This window comes from Mobula hypostoma, chromosome 24, assembly GCF_963921235.1.
Source record: "Mobula hypostoma chromosome 24, sMobHyp1.1, whole genome shotgun sequence".
In the NCBI taxonomy this organism is placed as follows: Eukaryota; Metazoa; Chordata; class Chondrichthyes; order Myliobatiformes; family Myliobatidae; genus Mobula; species Mobula hypostoma.
The window spans coordinates 44192583-44211857 of NC_086120.1; the positions used below are offsets into that span (position 1 = coordinate 44192583).

Genomic DNA, 19275 nt, shown 5'->3' on the forward strand with positions numbered 1-19275 from the left:
GACCAACGTGTGTTAGAAACTAACCTCTCTTTGGGTTCACAAGGCTGTGCTTGACGAGGATATATACAGAGGAATCAGTTCCTTTGTAGCTTCCAACCTGGTGGCATTAACATTGATTTCTCTAACTTCCAGTAATTTTCCCTCCTCCTCTTCCTTTTTCCATTCTCGCTCCTCTCTTACCCTTTCTCACCTACCCATTACCTCCCCCGGTACTCCTCCTCATTCCCTTTCTCCTATGTTCCACAGTACTCTCAGATTTCTTCCTCTTCAGCCCTGTATGACTTTCACCTATTATACTTCATACTTTATTGTCGCCAAACAATTGATACTAGAACATACAATCATCACAGCGATATTTGATTCTGCGCTTCCCGCTCCCTGGATTACAAATATTAAATATTAAAAATAGTTAAAATTAGTAAATATTAAAAATTTAAATTATAAATCATAAATAGAAAATAGAAAAATGGAAGTAAGGTAGTGCAAAAAAAACCGAGGGGCAGGTCCGGATATTTGGAAGGTACGGCCCAGATCCGGGTCAGGATCTGTTTAGCAGTCTTATCACAGTTGGAAAGAAGCTGTTCCCAAATCTGGCCGCACAAGTCTTCAAGTTCCTGGGCCTTCTCCCAGAGGGATGGGGGACGAAAAATGTGTTGGCTGGGTGGGTCGTGTCCTTGATTATCCTGGCAGCACTGCTCCGACAGCATTCGGTGTAAAGTGAGTCCACGGACGGAAGACTGGTTTGTGTGATGTGCTGCGCATTATTATCTCCCCTTCCTCCACCTACCCTCTTACCTGGTCTCACTTGTCACCTGCCAGTTTGTACTTCCTCCCTCCCCCCCCTTGTTATTCTGGCTTCTGCCTCCTTTCTTTCCAATCCTGATGAAGGGTCTCAGCTTGAAACATCAACTGTCCATTTCCCTCTATAGATCTTGCCTGACCTGCTGAATTCCTCCAGTATTTTCTGTGTGCTGTTCTAGATATCTTGTATCTACAGAATCACATGCTTAGAATTCTGATAAACTTTTTTTGGTGTTCTTTCTATCTGAGCACTGAAGTGAATAACATGGCTGACTGTGTGTAGATAACTAAACCAAATGAATTTGACCAATACTGGTGTAATTTTGGATCATTAATCTTTGGAAATATGATGTTGGACAGTTCAGCAGAATCCAGGGTCAATGGTTTCTTTTCATACATTGAAGCTAAAAATTACCCTAGCAAGCTCGTCTTCATCTAATTCTGGTTGTCGTTGCCTGATGCTTCTTTGTTCCTCATCATGGAAGATAGTTTTCTTAGTGTTTTCATCATCTGAAGAGCTTTCTGAAGGTGCTTCATTAATCCAAGCATCAAGATCCAACCTGAAGAGAAGAAGATGACAAAGTCACTTCCATTAGGAGCCTACATATTTGTCTTGTCATCCACGGCATAAGTACAAACTCTTAAGTTTCTCAATGGCTTCCTTATATCTGGAAGGTAGCTGCACCTACACATACACTCAATGGCTGTTTTTTTTTAAAAAGGCACAGGAGTCTTGTTTTTAAATTGGTTCTATTGGGTGTCTTTGTTTTGTGGCTGCCTGTAAAGAGACAAATCTCAAGATTGTATATAGTATACATACTTCGAACTTTGAATTGCTGCAGCCCATCTACTTCAAGGTTCGTTGTATTGTGCATTCAGAGATGCTCTTCTGTACACCACTGTTTTAAAGCAGGATTACTTGAGTTACTGTTGCGTTCCTGTCAGCTTGAACCATTCTGGCTATTCTCCTCTGACCTCTCTCATAAACAAGACATTTTCACCCATAGAACTGTAAACCCTAGAGACTGTTCTGCATTAAAATCCTAGACCAGCAGTTTCTGAGCTACTCAAACCACCCCACCTGGTACCAACAATCATCCCACAGTCAAACTCACTTTGATCACATTTCTTTCCCATTCTGATATTTGGTCTGAACAACTGAACCTCTTGACCATGTCTGCATGTCTTTATGCACTGAGTCGCTGTCACATAATTGGCTTCGTAGATATTAGCATTAATGAGCATGTGCACAGGTATACCTAATAAAAAGGCCACTGAATGTCTATTACCACAATAACACAAGTCTGTGGAAGAATGAGCATCCAATTTTTTCCAAGGCATTCTGTAGTTCCTCTAGAATTTCTGGCTGCTTAATCATTTTTCTCTAACAAGCAGGGAACCTGGTCTTGTTGCAAATTCAACACAAATATCAACAGATGGACTATTAAAAGTATCCTGACTGGTTGCATCATGTCTGGTATGGCAATTCAAATGCACAGGAATGCAAGAAACTACAGAGAATAGTGGACTCTACCCAATATGTCATGGGAATATCCTTCTCCACCATTGATCGAATCAACAGGAGGAACTGCCTCAACAAGGCAACATTATGAAAGATGCCCACTACCCAGGCCATGCCATCATTTTGCAATCAGCATTGGGCAGGAGGTACAGAAATCTGAAGTCTCATGCCACCACGTTCTAGAACAGACCCTTCCTTCCAACTATTCCATTCTTGAACCAACTGGTACAAACCTGATCAACTCCAGTGTCTATTATTTATGTTGATAAAATAGACAGACAATAAGAAAGGGAAAAATATTACATAAATTATTTCAGGTGTTTATTTATCACAATTGGAGATAAGGCTGTTTTGTCATCAGAGTTGATAACATTTAGTAATGCTTACCAATAGGCAAAAAAAAAACATTAACTTCGATACCTATTTGTCACTATCATGAAAACTGTTAGTATTAGTTGTTTGAAAGTGGATGAACCTTTATATTTTGACAACAAGATAGACACCCATATATGAATAAGCTAGACTAACATACAGAATTCAGCCATGGACAGTAACAAGCCGGGCTGTGAAAGGAGAAGGGTTGGATGTAGTGCCAGCAACCCCATTTGCACAAGAAACCCAGAGCTACAGAAACAACAACAGAAGCTCCAAAGACCTCACCCTTGGGAGAAGGAGGACACACCAAGATGGTCTGCACCTGGGAAAACTTGAAAGACTGGCCCAGGACAGATGACTTTGGTGAGCTGTTGTTGGCGGCCTATGCCCCAGTAGGGATGATCAGCTCAAGAAGTAGAAGATTAATAAAATTTGCTGCTCAGAAAAAGTAAAATAAAGGTAATTTGACTGACAGCCCCATTTGGCCAATTTCACGGTATCACTTACATTAATAAACAATGGAACACAGAGTTCATAAGAACAAAAAAAGCTGGAAAATATGCAGCACATCAGGTATCATTTGTTGGGTGGAGGTTTTGCAGGGGAAATCACCCAAGCCACATCTAAATGTTCTTCACTCCTGAAAATGCCATGGTACCTCTGTCCTGGTCACCTCTCTGAGCAAAGTGGCTGTATTTCATGCAAGATTAGGTAACGAGGACACGCAGGTCTATTTCAGTGTGTCATCAGCGGATGCCCATGGTGCACTCCCTCTGAAAGGGATCAGTGCACACATCTTGGCTGAACTCCTTCCAACGCAAGGATGGACCTATACCCAGCCTTGTCAGTTAAGTCAGAAGTGATTTTAAACTTGACCACGAAATATGACAAATGTTCAGTTGATACTACATTTGTTGAGCTACAAAGGAATGGCAGTTTTTAAACAGGGAAAGATGTTAATCAATAATTCTCTACTCCAGTAGTTCGTGCTTCTGTTGCAGAGTCTATTAAGTGAAACATTAATTCATATATTTAGAAAATGAAAATAATAGCTTCATTTGATGTCCCAATTGTAATTCAGTTTCCATCAATAAACAATCATTCAATTATAAAACAGAAAACGTCACAACTACAGAAAGCTTATTCCTTAAACTGATGCAGAGAATACAAGTGCTTTTCAAATAGCGAAAATAAAAAAGGTTTACTTACCCATCCGGCAGTGGGACTTTCTTCTGTGCCTTAGGAGCCACAGGGTTAAGTTCTCCAGCAAATAAGGCCATGACTTCTTCTGCTACAGGGATATCTTTAGCTTGAAGCTTCTGTATGTATTTTATCAGCTGGAGAATACATGAAGCCTGAAGAAAAAAGTCAATAATCAGCAGAGATGTCAGTAATCAGTAAGGACAGCAAAGCTTTGAATCTGCTGTCAATTGAAACTAAAGATGAAAAACAGTCTCTTGATCACAAACAGGAGCTGAAATTTCTACCTGCAATTCCTGCGTCATAAGGGAACCTCAGACCTCTATTCTTTTGAACTATATTTGTAGAAAGTGCTTTTTACAGACTTAGCTCAAGCTCTCAGGATTTCTCAGCTTGAGTGAGAACTGAAATCAATTTCGAGCTTTAGGGAGGCTGAATGTTTCCTGGAAAATATATGTAGCATGAGATGGCCTTGCCACAGTTAAAGAGAGCTTACGGGAAGAAGTGGGTGGCCATCTGAAAGGGCTGGAAGCCATGGATGGAGAAAGAATCATAAATGCGCATACCACTCTCAGTACTATGCATTAGAGACTAATAGAAGTGATAAGAAGGCAGGTCCATAAGACCAATGTACTGGAGTAAATAAATCCGCCATGGTCGAATAGTGGAGCAGAGTCAATGGGCTAAATAGACTAATTCTGCTCCTATGTCTTATGCTCTAACATGTAAGGTGTTAATAGAGTATGGTATTCATCATCATTTATTATATGCCAGGTTGTATGACTTGGGCAATCATGGTCTTTGACCATGATTGTTCTTGGCAAATATTTTCCCCCCTCAGAATTGGTTTGCCATTGCCTTCTTTACAAAACGGGTGACCCACAGGCTAGTGGAGAGAAGGAGCGCCTTACACCTCCTTTGGCAGAGACACATCTCCGTCCTGCCACCCAATTCATATTTACACTATCTTATAGACCTACTTAGCGAAAGACAGAAGATTTGTACATATGATTCTAGAATTGCCTAGAAATTTACAACAAGGTATCACAGCAAGTCTATTGATCAAAATGCTTATTTAAAATTAATTGTACATCTTTGGAAGTAGGTTATGTTGACATGTTGATGACACCAGCTCTTCCCAGCACATGAACACCTATAAGAACAAATTCATGCATTTCAGCAGAACTGCATATTAAACTCCATAGAATTAAGGGTGTACTTAGTGTGTGCATTACAATAATATTAAGAGTATGACTAACTTTGCAACTTCACAACTGTGGTGTGTGAATAGTTTTGCCTGGAGCTATGATAATTCATGTTGCCAAAAGCTATTATACAGTTTTCACAGATTTCTTGAGGTTGAAGGCGGTGACTGAGATCAAGGGAGAAATTAGACAAGTGACTAATTGGTTAATTTTCTATTTTGCCATGACTGTGTTTAAAATAACTGAATAAATGTATTAAACTGATCACAGAATGTATCCTATCAGGATGCATCACAGCTCGGTATGGCAACGCTCTGCATGTAACCACAAGAAACTGCAGAGTTGCAGATACAGCCCAGCACATCACGGAAACCAGCATCCTTCCATGGACTTTACAGTTCTTGCTACCTCAGTAAAGCGGCTAACATAATCAAAACCCCCACCTCATCAGACTTCCTCTCTTTCCACTCCCATCGGGCAGAAGATACAAAAGTCCAAAAGCCACTAGACTCAAAGAAAGCTTCTATCCTGCTGTTATAAGACAATTGAATGGTCCTCTAGTATGATAAATTGGACTCTTGCCCTCACAATCTATGTTATGGCCCTACACCTTTTTGTCTACCTGCACGGCACTTTCTCTGTAACTAACACTTCATTCTGCATTCATTTATTGTTTTCCCTTATACTACCTCAATGCACTATCGTAATGAAAATATCTCTATCAATAGTATGCAAGACAAGTTTTTCATCTCAGCACAGGTGAATTTATCAATTTCTATCAACTTCAATGAGCAATATGATGGTAAAATAATACATGCCAGGTACTTGCTGAACACTTCTCATTAACAAAACGATTCTAATATTTACCATAAGATGTTAATATATCGGCAATGTTCTGAAATCATCTGGAGCTGAAGATTTTATGTCAACATGACAATAAAACTTCATTTATTTTACAAACAGTTAAATTTATTTCAACTTAGGATTGTTAAAACTTAATGAAGTAAAAGTTTGGAGGTTTAATGTCCAGATTTCAGGACTGAAAGGCTTGTCATATGAAAAGTGTTTGATGACTCTAGGTCTGTACTCACTGGAATTCAGAAGAATGAGGGGTGACCTCATTGAAACCTATTGAATGGTTAAAGGCCTTGATAGAGTGAATGTGGAGAGGATATTGCCTATGGTGGGAGAGTCTTAAGACCAGAGGACAGACTCAGAATACAGGGGTGTCCTTTTAAAACAGAGATGAAGAGGAGTTTCTTTAGTCACAGAGTGATGAATATATGGAATTTGTTGCCACAGGCGGTCGTGGAGACAAAGTCTTTAAGTATATTTAAGGTAGAGGTTGATACATTCTTGATTGGTCAGGGCATGAAGGGATACGGGGAGAAGGCAGGAGAGAGGGGCTGAGAGGGAAAATAGATTAGCCACGATGAAATGGCAGAGCAGACTCGATGGAGCAAATGGCCTGTTTCTGTTCCTATATCTTATGGTCTAAAACATCAATAGTACTGCATATTGCCTTAGAATTACTAAATAATTGGCTAAATTTTATTCCATCTGTCAGAGTTCCATTTAACTAGCAATTTTTGCTGTTATTCAATGTAGATGTCAGCGAAGGAATGGTTAGTCTGAATGAAATATTATTAGGGACCAAAATGCCTTTGAACAATGATCAGAAATTTACATGAGAAAGAAGATAAAAAAGCTTTGTTACCTGCATGAGATGGGAAAATTATTATTATTATGATACAGCAAGGTAACAGGCCCTTCTGGCCCAATGAGTCCACATTGCCCATTTACACCCATGTGACCAATAAACCCTTTAATCTGTACACCTTTGGAACGTGGAAGGAAACCGGAGCACCTGGAGGAAGTCTGCACTGTCACGGCAAGGAAGTACAAACTCCTTACACACAGCAGCAGAGTTGGACCTGGGTCGCTGACACTGTAATACTGTTGTGATAACTACACTCTTCCAGTGGTTACTAATTTGGTGCTGGGTGAAAAGCAGAAGACCCAAAGTCAGTCCAAATAACTCGAATCAGATTTATAATGGCAAGAATGTAACAAAGACACTATAGGAATGGGCACAGGACGATTACAAAGTCTACAGTGAAACTGTAAAAAGAAATGCTGCTCACGTACCCGCTCCTGCACTTCAAGATCTGCATTCTGAACAAACTGGGGTAGCTTGTCAATCAGCATTTGAGTTATTTCCTCAGCAGCTTCCTTGTCTCCCGCTTGCTCGTGCTGCTGTAATATTGATGCATACAACTTTGCGGCATTCTGCACGTAAACGGCCTGTATGTGTCCTGGCAGTGTTGTGACTTTGGACTTCAGCATAGCTTCCAGGGTTTGATTAGGCTCCTGAAGATGTCTGGTAAACACACGCACAAGTTAAAATCTCACAAGTAGTTTCTCGCAGCTAAAATGATACAATGGAGGTTAAATTGAATGCTGTCTGACTGATTGAAACCTTACAGTTGTTAATCAGAGATAAAAATACTTGAGGCACAGGTTAACTATGATACGATTGGATGGCAGAACAAACTTAGAGGTCAAATGACTATTCCAAGTCCAATGGTCCTGTCATACAAGTCTTGTTAAATAAAAGTTGTAAGATTCCAGCCTTAAAAACCCAGCAGTGTATTTTATAAAATGAACCTGTGTAGTTCTCAGGGGCACTGGTTTACAAAACAATACTGCTCCAAATTCATCAATGACATTTAATCAAGTCTGCAGACAGCTGAAGAGGGAGGATTTAACAGATTACTCCTATAGTTCTGATTGAAAAGCTCCAAAACCTGGGCCTCTGTACCTCCCTCTGCAACTGGATCCTTGACTTCCTAAATGGAAGATCACAATCTTTATGGATTGGAAATAACATCTCCACATCGTTGATAATCAACACTGGTGCAAGTCAAGGTTGTGTGCTCAGCCCACTGCTCTACTCTCCCTACACCCTTGACTGTGCGGCTAGGCACAGCTCAAATGCCATCTATAAATTTGCTGACAACGCAACTATTGTTGGCAGAATTTCAGATGGTGACGAGAGGGCATACAGGAGAAAGATGTATCAGCTTTTTTGAGTGGTGTTGCAGCAACAACCTTAAACTCGACGTCAGTAAGACAAAAGAACTGATTGTGGAATTCTGAAAGAGTAAGACATGGGAACACACACCAGCCCTCATCAGAGGTGGACAGAGTGAGCATTTCAAATTCCTGGGTGTCAATATCTCCGAGGATCTAACCTGGGCCCACCATATCGATGCAGCTACAAAGAAGGCAGTGGCTACACTTCATTAGGAGTTTGAGAAGACACTTGCACATTTCTACAGATGTACATTCTGGCTGCTTCATCAAGTGGTATTGGTGGGGTGGGGGGGGGGCGCTACTGCACAGGATCGAAATAAAGCTGCAGAGAGATGTAAACTTAGTCAGCTCTATCACGGTAGTGTCCAGGACACCTTCAAGGGACAATGCCTCAAAAACTCAGCATCCATCCTCAAGGACCTCCATCACCCAGGAAATGCCCTGTTCTCATTGCTACCAACAGGAAAGAGGTACATTTGAAAGTACGTACTCAATGATTCAAGAACATCATCTTTCCCTCGGCCATCTGATTTCTGAATTGACACTGAGCCTATGAACACTATCTCACTACTTTTATTTATTTTTTTAAATCTTGCACTACTTATCTAATATTTACATACCCACATATATATTAAATAGTTAAATTAGTACCGTGTGTGGGTGTATATATATATATTTATAAATACACACAAAAATATATATATTTCTTTTTACTGTAATTCATTTTTCCCCTCGATTATTATATATTGCATTGTACTGCTGCCACAAAAATCAAATTCCATGAAATATGCTAGCAATATTAAACCTGATTCTGTAATGTTGAAATACTAAATTTATTCAGAGGAGGGAATTCTAAGGATTGGATATTACTGCTAGGGGAGAGCACTAAGCAATTCATGACCCCAGGATCACAATGTACTGGAGGCTTAAAATGCTACTTAAAATTTTGTATCTTCCATCATAGAAATACATCTTCTATGTTATCTAGTAATGCTATCTTAAGTTTCCTTAAGTACATTAGGCAGTACTTACTCTGAAAATTCACCACAAATCCACGCAGAAGCATATAGAACTTCACAAATTCCATTCCTTTGCATATTGCCAGCAAGTAGGTGGGCATTATCTAACAACATAGCCATCTGGGACACTGCAAATGCTCGGATGGCCTTTACCCGAATAGCTACATCAAGCATTTGCGCCGCAATTAGATGGCCATGTCGTGTTCCTTCCAGTCGAGTCAGTTCAACCAAAATGCTGATGTACCTGTGGTATAAAAAAGCTTCAGTAGATAACAAAAATTTTGGAGTAAAAATATGATTGAATTTAAAAAAACATTGGCACATACTGTATCAGTATAAGACTGAAATATGTGTTTGTTAAACAAAATCAATCAAATTGCATTTTAAGGTGGCTAAGAACTTACCATTCAAAATTAGTGATGTATTGATAGTTGGATTGACTACATATGTCAATGATTTTTGTCAGGAGTTCATCTCTATACGTTGTACCCTCTGCTTTATCTACATGAATCATTAATTTTTTAACAATTTCCATCAAATTCTTCTTAGAAACCTACAACATTGGAGTTAATAAAACAAAATTTAAATGCAGATGAGTTTACTTGTAAGTTTTCCAAACCACAATGCACTCACTGGTTAACATCCAACATTAAACTAAAGTACAATCTTTATAAAAGAGAAATACATTGCTTTTATTTGCACTTCTTTAAGTCTATGTGCTCTGGTTTTTCCTTACACTGGTTAGCAAAATAGCCACCCACTCCAAACTAGTGGATCAAGCAGCAATACACAATTCAGATTTAGAAACAACAAAAAAAAACCCAGAAAATTGGATTGGGGTCTGAGTCAACCCACAATTTTATAAAACATTAATAAAAGTAGGGTTTTCTGCAATTATTCACAATTCAGATATACTACTTTTCCACAAGACATAGGAATGGAATTAGGCCATGCAGCCCATAAAGTCTACTCTGCCATTCCATCATGGTTGATTTCTTATCCCTCTTAACCCCATTATATAAGACCAATTGACATAGGAGAAAAATTAAGCCATTTGGCTTTTTTGTGGATTAAAATACATAGGTGGAATTCTTGAAAATATAAATGATAGTTTTACTTGTAAGGTTAATTAAGGACAAGTTAGGTATACAAATAGTCACCACTGGATTAATGAGAACGTCAAGCAAAAATTTAAATTGTGCTGTACTTTGTGCAACATATAATTAAATATTAAAATTTGTTTTTAAAAGCTGTATCTACACAATAGAAAGAAGACTTATGTTTTCAGTTGCACACTAACTGAACTGTTTAGAGTTAGAATACATTCAATAATGGGATAGTGAGAAATGATAATTTAGCTCAAAATGTTGATGACTTCCAGTAAGCTTATTAATGCTTGGGAAGGTTAATAGCAATGTAGGCTGCAAGCGTATAACTGCACAACATCCCTTCAAAGAACTCAAACCTTACCATAAACAGAAATGTACGCCATCTATAATAGCAGGATCCCAGCCTAATATTATCTTATCAGGCTGTATGGAACAACCAATATTTACAAGAACTACTCGTTCTAGGCTCTGTATAAACAGCTGTGTTGAAGCACGAAACATGCACTTAAGAAGTTGAAATGCACTGGCAAGCTCAAGATCTTTCACGATATATCATTTAAGGAACCAAGATTAGCTCAGTGCAACACATTCCTATTAGACCTTGCCACAAGAATTATTTTAAGTTCCAGTTTTTCAATTATGCCCTTGTCTTGAAAAGTATCTCTTTCTGTTAGGTACTGTGCTACAAGTCATTTTTCAACCATAAGATAGCATAGCCATTATGGAACAACTTTAATCACTATAAAATGTTTTGGATCAACTGAGTGACTACTCAGAAGGTTGTAGAGATTAAGAAACATGTAACAGTTTGGTGAAATTTTCATATGCTTCATTGAGAAAGTGACCAAAAAGATGGTAGATTACCATTCCATACAGAAGATCTAGAGCTCGGAGTCGTATAGATTCATCCTTGTCATCTAAACACTGCAAGATTAGATCCTTGTGGGACTGTACAGACTTTGGATGAGTCTTCAAAATTTTCGACATAGCCAGCAAACCCAGATACTTCACTGCAGAATAGTTCAGAATCTTTGGCAATTTGTCACAATACTTAAAAAAAATATATATAAACACCATATGCAAAAATCAATGCTCATCTACACCAATAGTTACAAATGCTCAGGATTCTTGAAATTCTACTTAAACAGAATTGACTGGATAAGGAATCAATGTTCAAAGCACTGCTTTTAAACTTAAAAATCATTTGCACTAGATTACATTTGAAAACCAATGGCTGGATCAGTAGTTAAGAGTAGGGAAAGTAAACATCTCCTCTCCAGGTTGAGGGTCAGCACGTGACTACACCAGAATAACACTAATGTTACCCCACTATGGGCCCTATTGAAAATGAAGCACATAGCCCTAGAAATGCACAGCTACAGTAGACTTCAAGTCAGCTGAAGACAACTTACAAAATTTCAAAGAATGTAAGAAATTAATCACAAATAGGTGTGTTGAGCCATCCTCACCATTCATCAAGATCAAAGCTGTCATTGTAACATAGAGCCACTTTCCTGTATTAGTCTCAAATTATCTAAATCCCTTAATATTCAAAAAATAATCAATCTATTTCAATTGAGCCCAACGACTGAGCCTACTCATCCCTTAGTTAAAAGATTTCCTCTCTTCTCAATACTTAAGTCTACCTCTTATTCTGACTCTATGACCCCTGTTTATAGACTCCTCAGCTAGGGGGTAACATATTCCCTACATCCAGACTTCATGCCCTTGAGACAGAAACTGTTTACATGAGATTTAATTCCACTAAATTTCAATGAATACAGGCCTAGTCTGAAATGCAATTAAGCCATTCAGCCCAATGAGTCTGTTCCACCATTCTCTCTCAACCCCAATCACCTACCCTCTTCCCATAACCTTAAATGCCCTTACCAATTAAGTACTAATCAAGAACCTATCAAACTCCATTTTAAATATATCCAATGACTTGGCCTTCACAGCTGTTTGTGGCAATGAATTTCACAGATTCACCAGCCTCAGGGTAAAGAAATTCCTCCTCATTTCTGTTCTGAAGGGATGTCCCTTTATTATGGGATTATGCCCTCAGGTCCTTGACTCTCCCACTATCGGTGATGATATATATATATCAGAACAATTTTTGTGTATTGTTACTAGGAGAGGATATGAGTGCATAAATAACTGCAATCATGTAGAGCCTTGGAAGAGACTGTCTGAGGTACCTGTACAGTTTAGGCACATTTTTAATGGAATTGGCTGAAAACTTAGAACTTCAAACTAGGAATAAATATATAACTACCTACTTACAGTTTTGGTCAGAATCTTCAATGAGAATTCGCAACTTCTGCACGCAAAGCTGAGGAGAAAAAAAACCTAATTTGTAGGGATAACGAAGAAAACCTCAAGTGTTCATAACAATAACGGAGAAAAGCGTAGCAATAACAATAACACTATCAAAAATAACTTTTTACACAGTATTATTACACATGGTGCTATGGTAGCGCAGTGGTTAGCGTTACATCGTGGAGGTCCCAGTGTTTGGAATTCAATTCCAGTGCTGTTCTGTAAGAAATTTGTATGTTCTTCCTGTGGAATGTGTGGGCTTTCTCTGGGTTTCCTCCCACAGTCCAATTGTTCAGTGTAAATTGTTCCGTGATTAGGTTACAGTTATTTGGGTTTGTCGGGGATTGCTGGGGCAGTGTGGCACAAAAGGTCAGAAGGGGCCACTCCGTACTGTATTGCTAAATAAAATAAGAATAAATTATTATGATCACCACTCCAATGAAAATATCATAAACTGATGGAATGTAACACTTCAGTATATCCTTAAGAACTTGCAAAGCACTTCAGTATTTAAATATGTTTAAGTTATATTTATACTGAAAATATTTTATATTGAAAATGTAATTTAAATACTAAATTATATTTTCAATATAAAATCAATGAAAATATATTCCTTGATTAAAACTAAAAAAAACTCAAAGGCAAAAACGAACCCCGTCAAACAGAACCCAGACAAAATAATGAAAAATATAATAGATGATACCATAGAGAAAACGTGGTACCTGGATGCTGGCGCTGTGGTTCGGCATTCCAGAAGAGAGAGAGATAAGAACTGTAGAAGCAAGAAAATGTTAGCCTCAACTTTGATAAACATTTTATTGACAGAAAATAAATTTAATAGGGTCTCTTAATACTTTAGATCAGAAGATTGTCAGGCCATCTGACCTGCTTCAAACTATGACAATTATTTAGTATATACCATTTGACTGAATGGGATGACCTTAATTCAATAGCGCGTAAATTTAAGTTATGAAATCTTCAATCTCAAGAACATTAACGGGATTTTACAACAGAGAAGTTTAGCTGTGCCCAGGCTATCTCAATGAATAACTCTCATTTCACTACTTTTTAGTTCTTAATCATAGCATTTGTACTCCAGTTGCAGGCATATTGATAAATAGCAACACTTAACCAGCCTTTTCTAATTTTTCTAATCACCACCCATTGTAATGAATAGTCAAAATTTCTCCACTCTGATTCCTGAAGATTTTAGTATCTTAATAGGGGATCTAGTAGGTATTAAAATGTTAGAAGATGAAAATAAAAAATTGCAGGTGCTAGAAATCTGAAACAAAAACAGAAAATGCTGGGGAAAAAACTAATGAAGCAGCATCTTCATAAACAGTCAATGATTCAGCATTCAGAAGGATTAGAAGCTATGTTAAGGTCAAATAGGGAAATGGGCTGTAAGTAGTCTAACACTACCTATAACACCTGAAATACGGAATTATTGGTGTAGATATGAAGCATATAGCAGTGGCCTAAACACAGTTATTATGGTGATGAATGCTGATAGCTAACTGTTTAAGCATCATCTTAAAACCAGTAGTGCTTGAGATCACCACAGATACTAAAAACAAGAGTGGAGGGTTCACAGGAATAATAATAATAATAATAATAGGCATGCATTAATCTCGTGAGACCATGGATTTGCGCCTTGGAAGGTTTCCAGGGCGCAGGCCTGGGCAAGGTTATATGGAAGACCGGCAGTTGCCCATGTTGCAAGTCTCCCCTCTCCACGCCACCAATGTTGTCCAAGGGAAGGGTATTAGGACCCATACAGCTTGGCACCAGTGTCATTGCAGAGCAATGTGTGGTTAAGTGCCTTGCTCAAGGACACAACACGCTGCCTTAGCCAAGGCTCGAACCAGCGACCATCAGATCACTAGACGAACGCCTTAACCACTTGGCCACGCGGCAACACAAACAGAACAGCCATTACAAGTGAGAGGTGGACTCCTGACATTCTTATAACTATAATCATATATATTGCCAACTATAGTTGTCAAACACTGGTGCAGACTGAATTTAGATGGAAAAACTGAACATTCCTGGCTAAAATTCTGCTGTTTGTCTTCAGACAGCCTAAGGAATTAAAAGATGGCACACTGTCCAAAAGAAAATCTCCAACAGGATTGCACTTCAATTATGCTTACTTTTTTTGAAAAAAATTTCAAGTAACTTTGGTCAGTATACAAATATTAAAATTGGCAAAAATTTCTTCCCACCTCTGCTAACGAATTCTACAACTATTTATCAAAACTAATCAACGTATTCAAAAACTATAAAGATAATGGATTTTCACAGAAATGAAACAACTAGCTCATTTTTGAATTATCAATACATTATGGAATTTTTGCAGCATAACTGTGATAATTTTGATTTTAATCTATTTATCTTCAAGTTTCCTGGCTTAGAGCAATTCATCACACTTGTGTTTTTGTCTTAATGACAGAATATTGTTTTCCAAGAAACATTCTTTTAGTTGTATCCCTCTGTGCCTGATAATATTTTGGCAGTTCTGAACAATTTTATACTTAAAAACAGAAAAATATCTTAAAGGTTGCCAATTTTATGGAACAGATGAAACGTAAACAGCTACTTTTCTAACGGATTATTACCTTAAACCTTTTTTTTAAAAAAACAGTTTTGCATTAAAAACCAAATAGACTGCTGATTACCAGAAGGATGTTACCTGCTATCACGGTGTTCACACATTCATACAAAAGGGACATGGCTGAGGTACTGCAAGACAGAAAATAGAATGCAATTTATGTTGAACTGTTAATTTTGCAGTACAATGGCAATTTTAGCTGGTATCTGAAATATTCCCTCTTGGTTACTGCACTTGTTGTCATATGGCCTGCTGGCCACTTGTAAGATCACCTTATTAAGAATGTGCAAGTTTCTCTTTGTATTGAAAAGCCAATATGTTTTCCCACACTCTGGCAAGTTCAAGGTAGTAAGATACCTCTCTTCCATGTTATGCTCACTTTTTTATCTCCTGCAAAATATATCCACCATATGCCATCCACTCTTCCTCAGCCTTACTGTTCAGGTACACCCAGATATAACTTCGTCTTATTTGCCCACTAGCACTTTAATTACCGCACTTAACTAAATCAATGTTAACTGATCAAGCAACTGAATGACATCATGCATTACGAGTGGATGATAACAGAATTTTCTGAATCTCACATGGATTTGTAACAGTTTAATGATAATGTTAATATTTAATAAATACATGCATCCCTTTCCTCGGCTCAATATCTGTTACCTCCCCTCCTCAAACCCTTGGCTCAATAATCTTTAAAGATTATTAGACCATAATAGACAATAGAATTATGCCATTTGGCTCATTGAGTCTACTGTCAATTCATCATTGCTGACAAGTTTTTCCTCTCAACCCCATTCTGCTGCTTTCTCCCCAAAAGCTTTTACGTCCTTACTAACCAAGAGCCTATTAACCTCAGCTTTAAATATACCCAATGACTTGTAAGCAAATACAGATCAAACTTTGAAAATGAGAGTATTATTGTCTGCATTACATGAAAATAATCTGAATGCTCATTAGCAAAATATCTAGTCGTTTATACCCTGGCATGCTTTTGCAATAACTGTCAAATGTGCTAACAACTGAAAGTAACAGAAAAACCTCAAAAACGTACTCGATAATTCTAAAAATGCACATCAAGTTATCAAGCAACATATAGTTCAGACTTATTTATTTCATTACAAGAACCACTTGTTCATCAAAAACATGCGTTTTTCCCTGTAGGCAGGGAACAGTGAACAAAGTACCAAAAAAATAAATGTAGTACACAAAGAGCTTACAATACACTTGTTAAATTACAAAATGTGTCCATTAAAGTAAAACTTCACAGTATTATGTCCAGAGCACTGATGCAAAAAACATTTGCTGAAAATACTATTTACTAATGAACTATATGGATAGGTTTTTGTAACTCATATCCCGAAATGAATACAGATTTTTAAGATCATATGATTAAATCTAATTTTGAGATAACTGGCATTTAAAAATCCTTTTTGCAAATAATTTAATTAGTTAGAAATGTATTGAAATACAATATTTTAGGAATTATCATTCACGTTACAAAAGTGTCTGATATCTAATTTTATATTGAACTCTTTGGAGCAAGCCTTTGATCACAAGTCTTAAGATAATTTCTCAAATAGCAAGCCTGTTAAGCAGACTGAACAACGACACTTTCTGAATTCCATGTATTATGAGATAGAACAGTATGCATCTTATCCAGGCATACTCTTGGATGGTAGTGGCTATTTGTTTATTCAAATGGAAACAGAACAGTACATGCCATTACTAACCTGTGTATTAAATTTGTCAGTGGTTCAATGAGCTTCTTCCCCAGCCGTGGCTCAAGTGGGGTAAGAGCTCCAAACTAGCAGAAAAATAAGTATCATTATTAGATAAATTTACACTTATGGTGAGTGTAACTATTATCAAATGCAAACCGATCATCTAACCAAAACTTTTAAACTCGAACAGTAAGGCAGCCTAGTCGGTTTGGCACCCAAAAAACAGCCAGGATCACCATCACAATGCTGAGAAGACCAGAACATACAGTACTGTGCAAAGTCTTAGGCACATATAAATAGCTAGGGGGGTGCCTAAGATTTTTGCACAGTACGGTATATGGGTTAAAGTAGCAAGGCAGTTGGAAACAGAAATAAGAGAACTTAGCTTTGTATTGGCTCAGCAGTAGTAACTGTTATTTGGTAACTGGAAAGACCAATATTCAGTACTGTGCAAAAGCCTTAGGCACCCTAGCAATATATATGTGCCCAAGACTTTTGCACAGTACTGTACCTGAAATATTACTACAAAGAAACCATTGAGTGTTAGCAATGCATTTCCTGTGAAATAACTTGCAAATTGCTTTGATGATATTTCCTCCATTTACTGACATTCTGATAGTTTGACACCATCAAGAATGTTATCATATTCATTTCTTTTACCACAGGAGCTTTGCCTGAGCAGACTGTACTCTTAGCATTCCAATTTGACCTCTGCATCATAAACCACTTTTAATGACCTTTCTTGCCATTAACCAAAGTAAATTAAATTACTGTGTAATTGCTGTAACATTAATTGTCGATTCAACCACAAAAATCAACAAGCAACCGTGGTGATCTGTCAGAGACAGTCATGTCAGATCTTGAAGAATGTATATGAAAATAATTTTCTGCAGGACCCTCAAGTTTGTAAGAATAATTGCACCTTTTATTTGTGGGACAGTAATCGTCTTAATTGTCCATGAAAATCCTGCTTCCAGATTCCTCATTTTAAAATCTAAGATTCCCACATTAACAAATTAAAAATGCATCTCAATTTACGTTTTTAGTTGTGAGCAGAAAATTCCCAAATTTTTAAACAACGTGCTTCTTGCAAGTAAAACACTACAGACTAATCTTCTACATTTTCTGGTCACAATGTGAAACAAGGGAGCGCAGAAGAATGAGAGGAGGGCTTATAAAAGTATACAAAATGCTCGTAGGCATTTCCCCCCTTAGTTCTGGCAAGGCTAGAATTAGAGGTCATAAGTTTCGGTTGAAAGGTGAAATATCTAAGGGGAATCTGAGAGGAACTTCTTAGATCAGAGGGTGATGTGAGTGTGGAACGAGCTGCCAGCAGAAGTGGTAGATACAAGTTCAACTGAAACATTTAGATAAGTTTGAATGGGTGCATGGATGAGAGAGGCAAGGAGGGCTATGGTCAAGGTGCTGATAGATGGGAATAGGCAGAAGACCAGGCTGAGGGGCCCGTTTCTGTGCTGTGGGACTCTATGGCTAATTATTTCAAACTCTCATCGTCCCATCCTTCTAATAGTTCCATTACATATTCCATTTTAATAATCAGTATTAGTTATAAATTAGGTTATTTCCCTTTACTACTTCAACAGATGCAGAACAAGATGCTCAATATATACTTGTGTGCCAGCTTATGGTCAGATACAATTTGATATTCGATCCACCGTTAAGAGTCAAATGAACACACAGCATCACCATAAACATTTAAAATCTATGCACAACTGGCTCTTAGAGTAAAACTAGGCTAATAGGTCTGATATCTGCCTTTCCTATAAAGTTTTTTTTATGAACTTACAAGTTTAATTATTTTAATGAGGACCCAGTTATTAGTTGATGATGTCATCAGTTTGAAAAACAGTGGAGCCAGAGAAAGGTAATTCTTCGGATTGCGTCGGGCAAGTTCACAGATAACATTTACGGCAGCAGACTGAACACCTGTAGAACAAACAGAGGCAAGAGTCTACACTGAGTGATAAAGTGTAGAATATCTAGAACCTTTGGCCTCTACCCTGCTAATGTGATAATTCAGCATACGGTGCATTTGTGCAGCTTAACTTCATTGATACTACTTTCTATTTACAGTTTTAATTAGTAAGTTTAAAAGTATGTAATACAAAAGAAGTGCAAAAATTACTACTAGTTAATATTTGGGAGTAGTGGACACCAAGCACTTTGTGAGATATTATAGATCAATCCAAACTTCAATACAACTTTTAGCTAAAATATATTTTGACCAAATTAACTCAGATCAAAATTCCACTTTGCTCTAATTGAGCCTA

At 37.7% G+C, this 19275-nt stretch overlaps 1 protein-coding gene across 3 annotated transcripts in view; it reads right to left on the minus strand.

Annotated features, from left to right (window-relative positions):
* The window catches only part of ap3d1 (adaptor related protein complex 3 subunit delta 1), an 86679-nt gene that overhangs the window by 33262 nt on the left and 34142 nt on the right, over positions 1-19275 (minus strand). For all 3 annotated transcript variants that reach the window (XM_063032481.1, XM_063032482.1, XM_063032480.1), the window contains exons 7-17: positions 18792-18931; positions 16994-17067; positions 15342-15391; positions 13369-13418; positions 12611-12659; positions 11192-11337; positions 9623-9771; positions 9232-9462; positions 7252-7483; positions 3908-4053; positions 1217-1361 (exon numbers count right to left, since the gene is read on the minus strand). In XM_063032481.1, the coding sequence (XP_062888551.1) occupies positions 1217-1361; positions 3908-4053; positions 7252-7483; positions 9232-9462; positions 9623-9771; positions 11192-11337; positions 12611-12659; positions 13369-13418; positions 15342-15391; positions 16994-17067; positions 18792-18931 (1412 nt within the window). The remainder of the gene's footprint in view (positions 1-1216; positions 1362-3907; positions 4054-7251; positions 7484-9231; positions 9463-9622; positions 9772-11191; positions 11338-12610; positions 12660-13368; positions 13419-15341; positions 15392-16993; positions 17068-18791; positions 18932-19275) is intronic.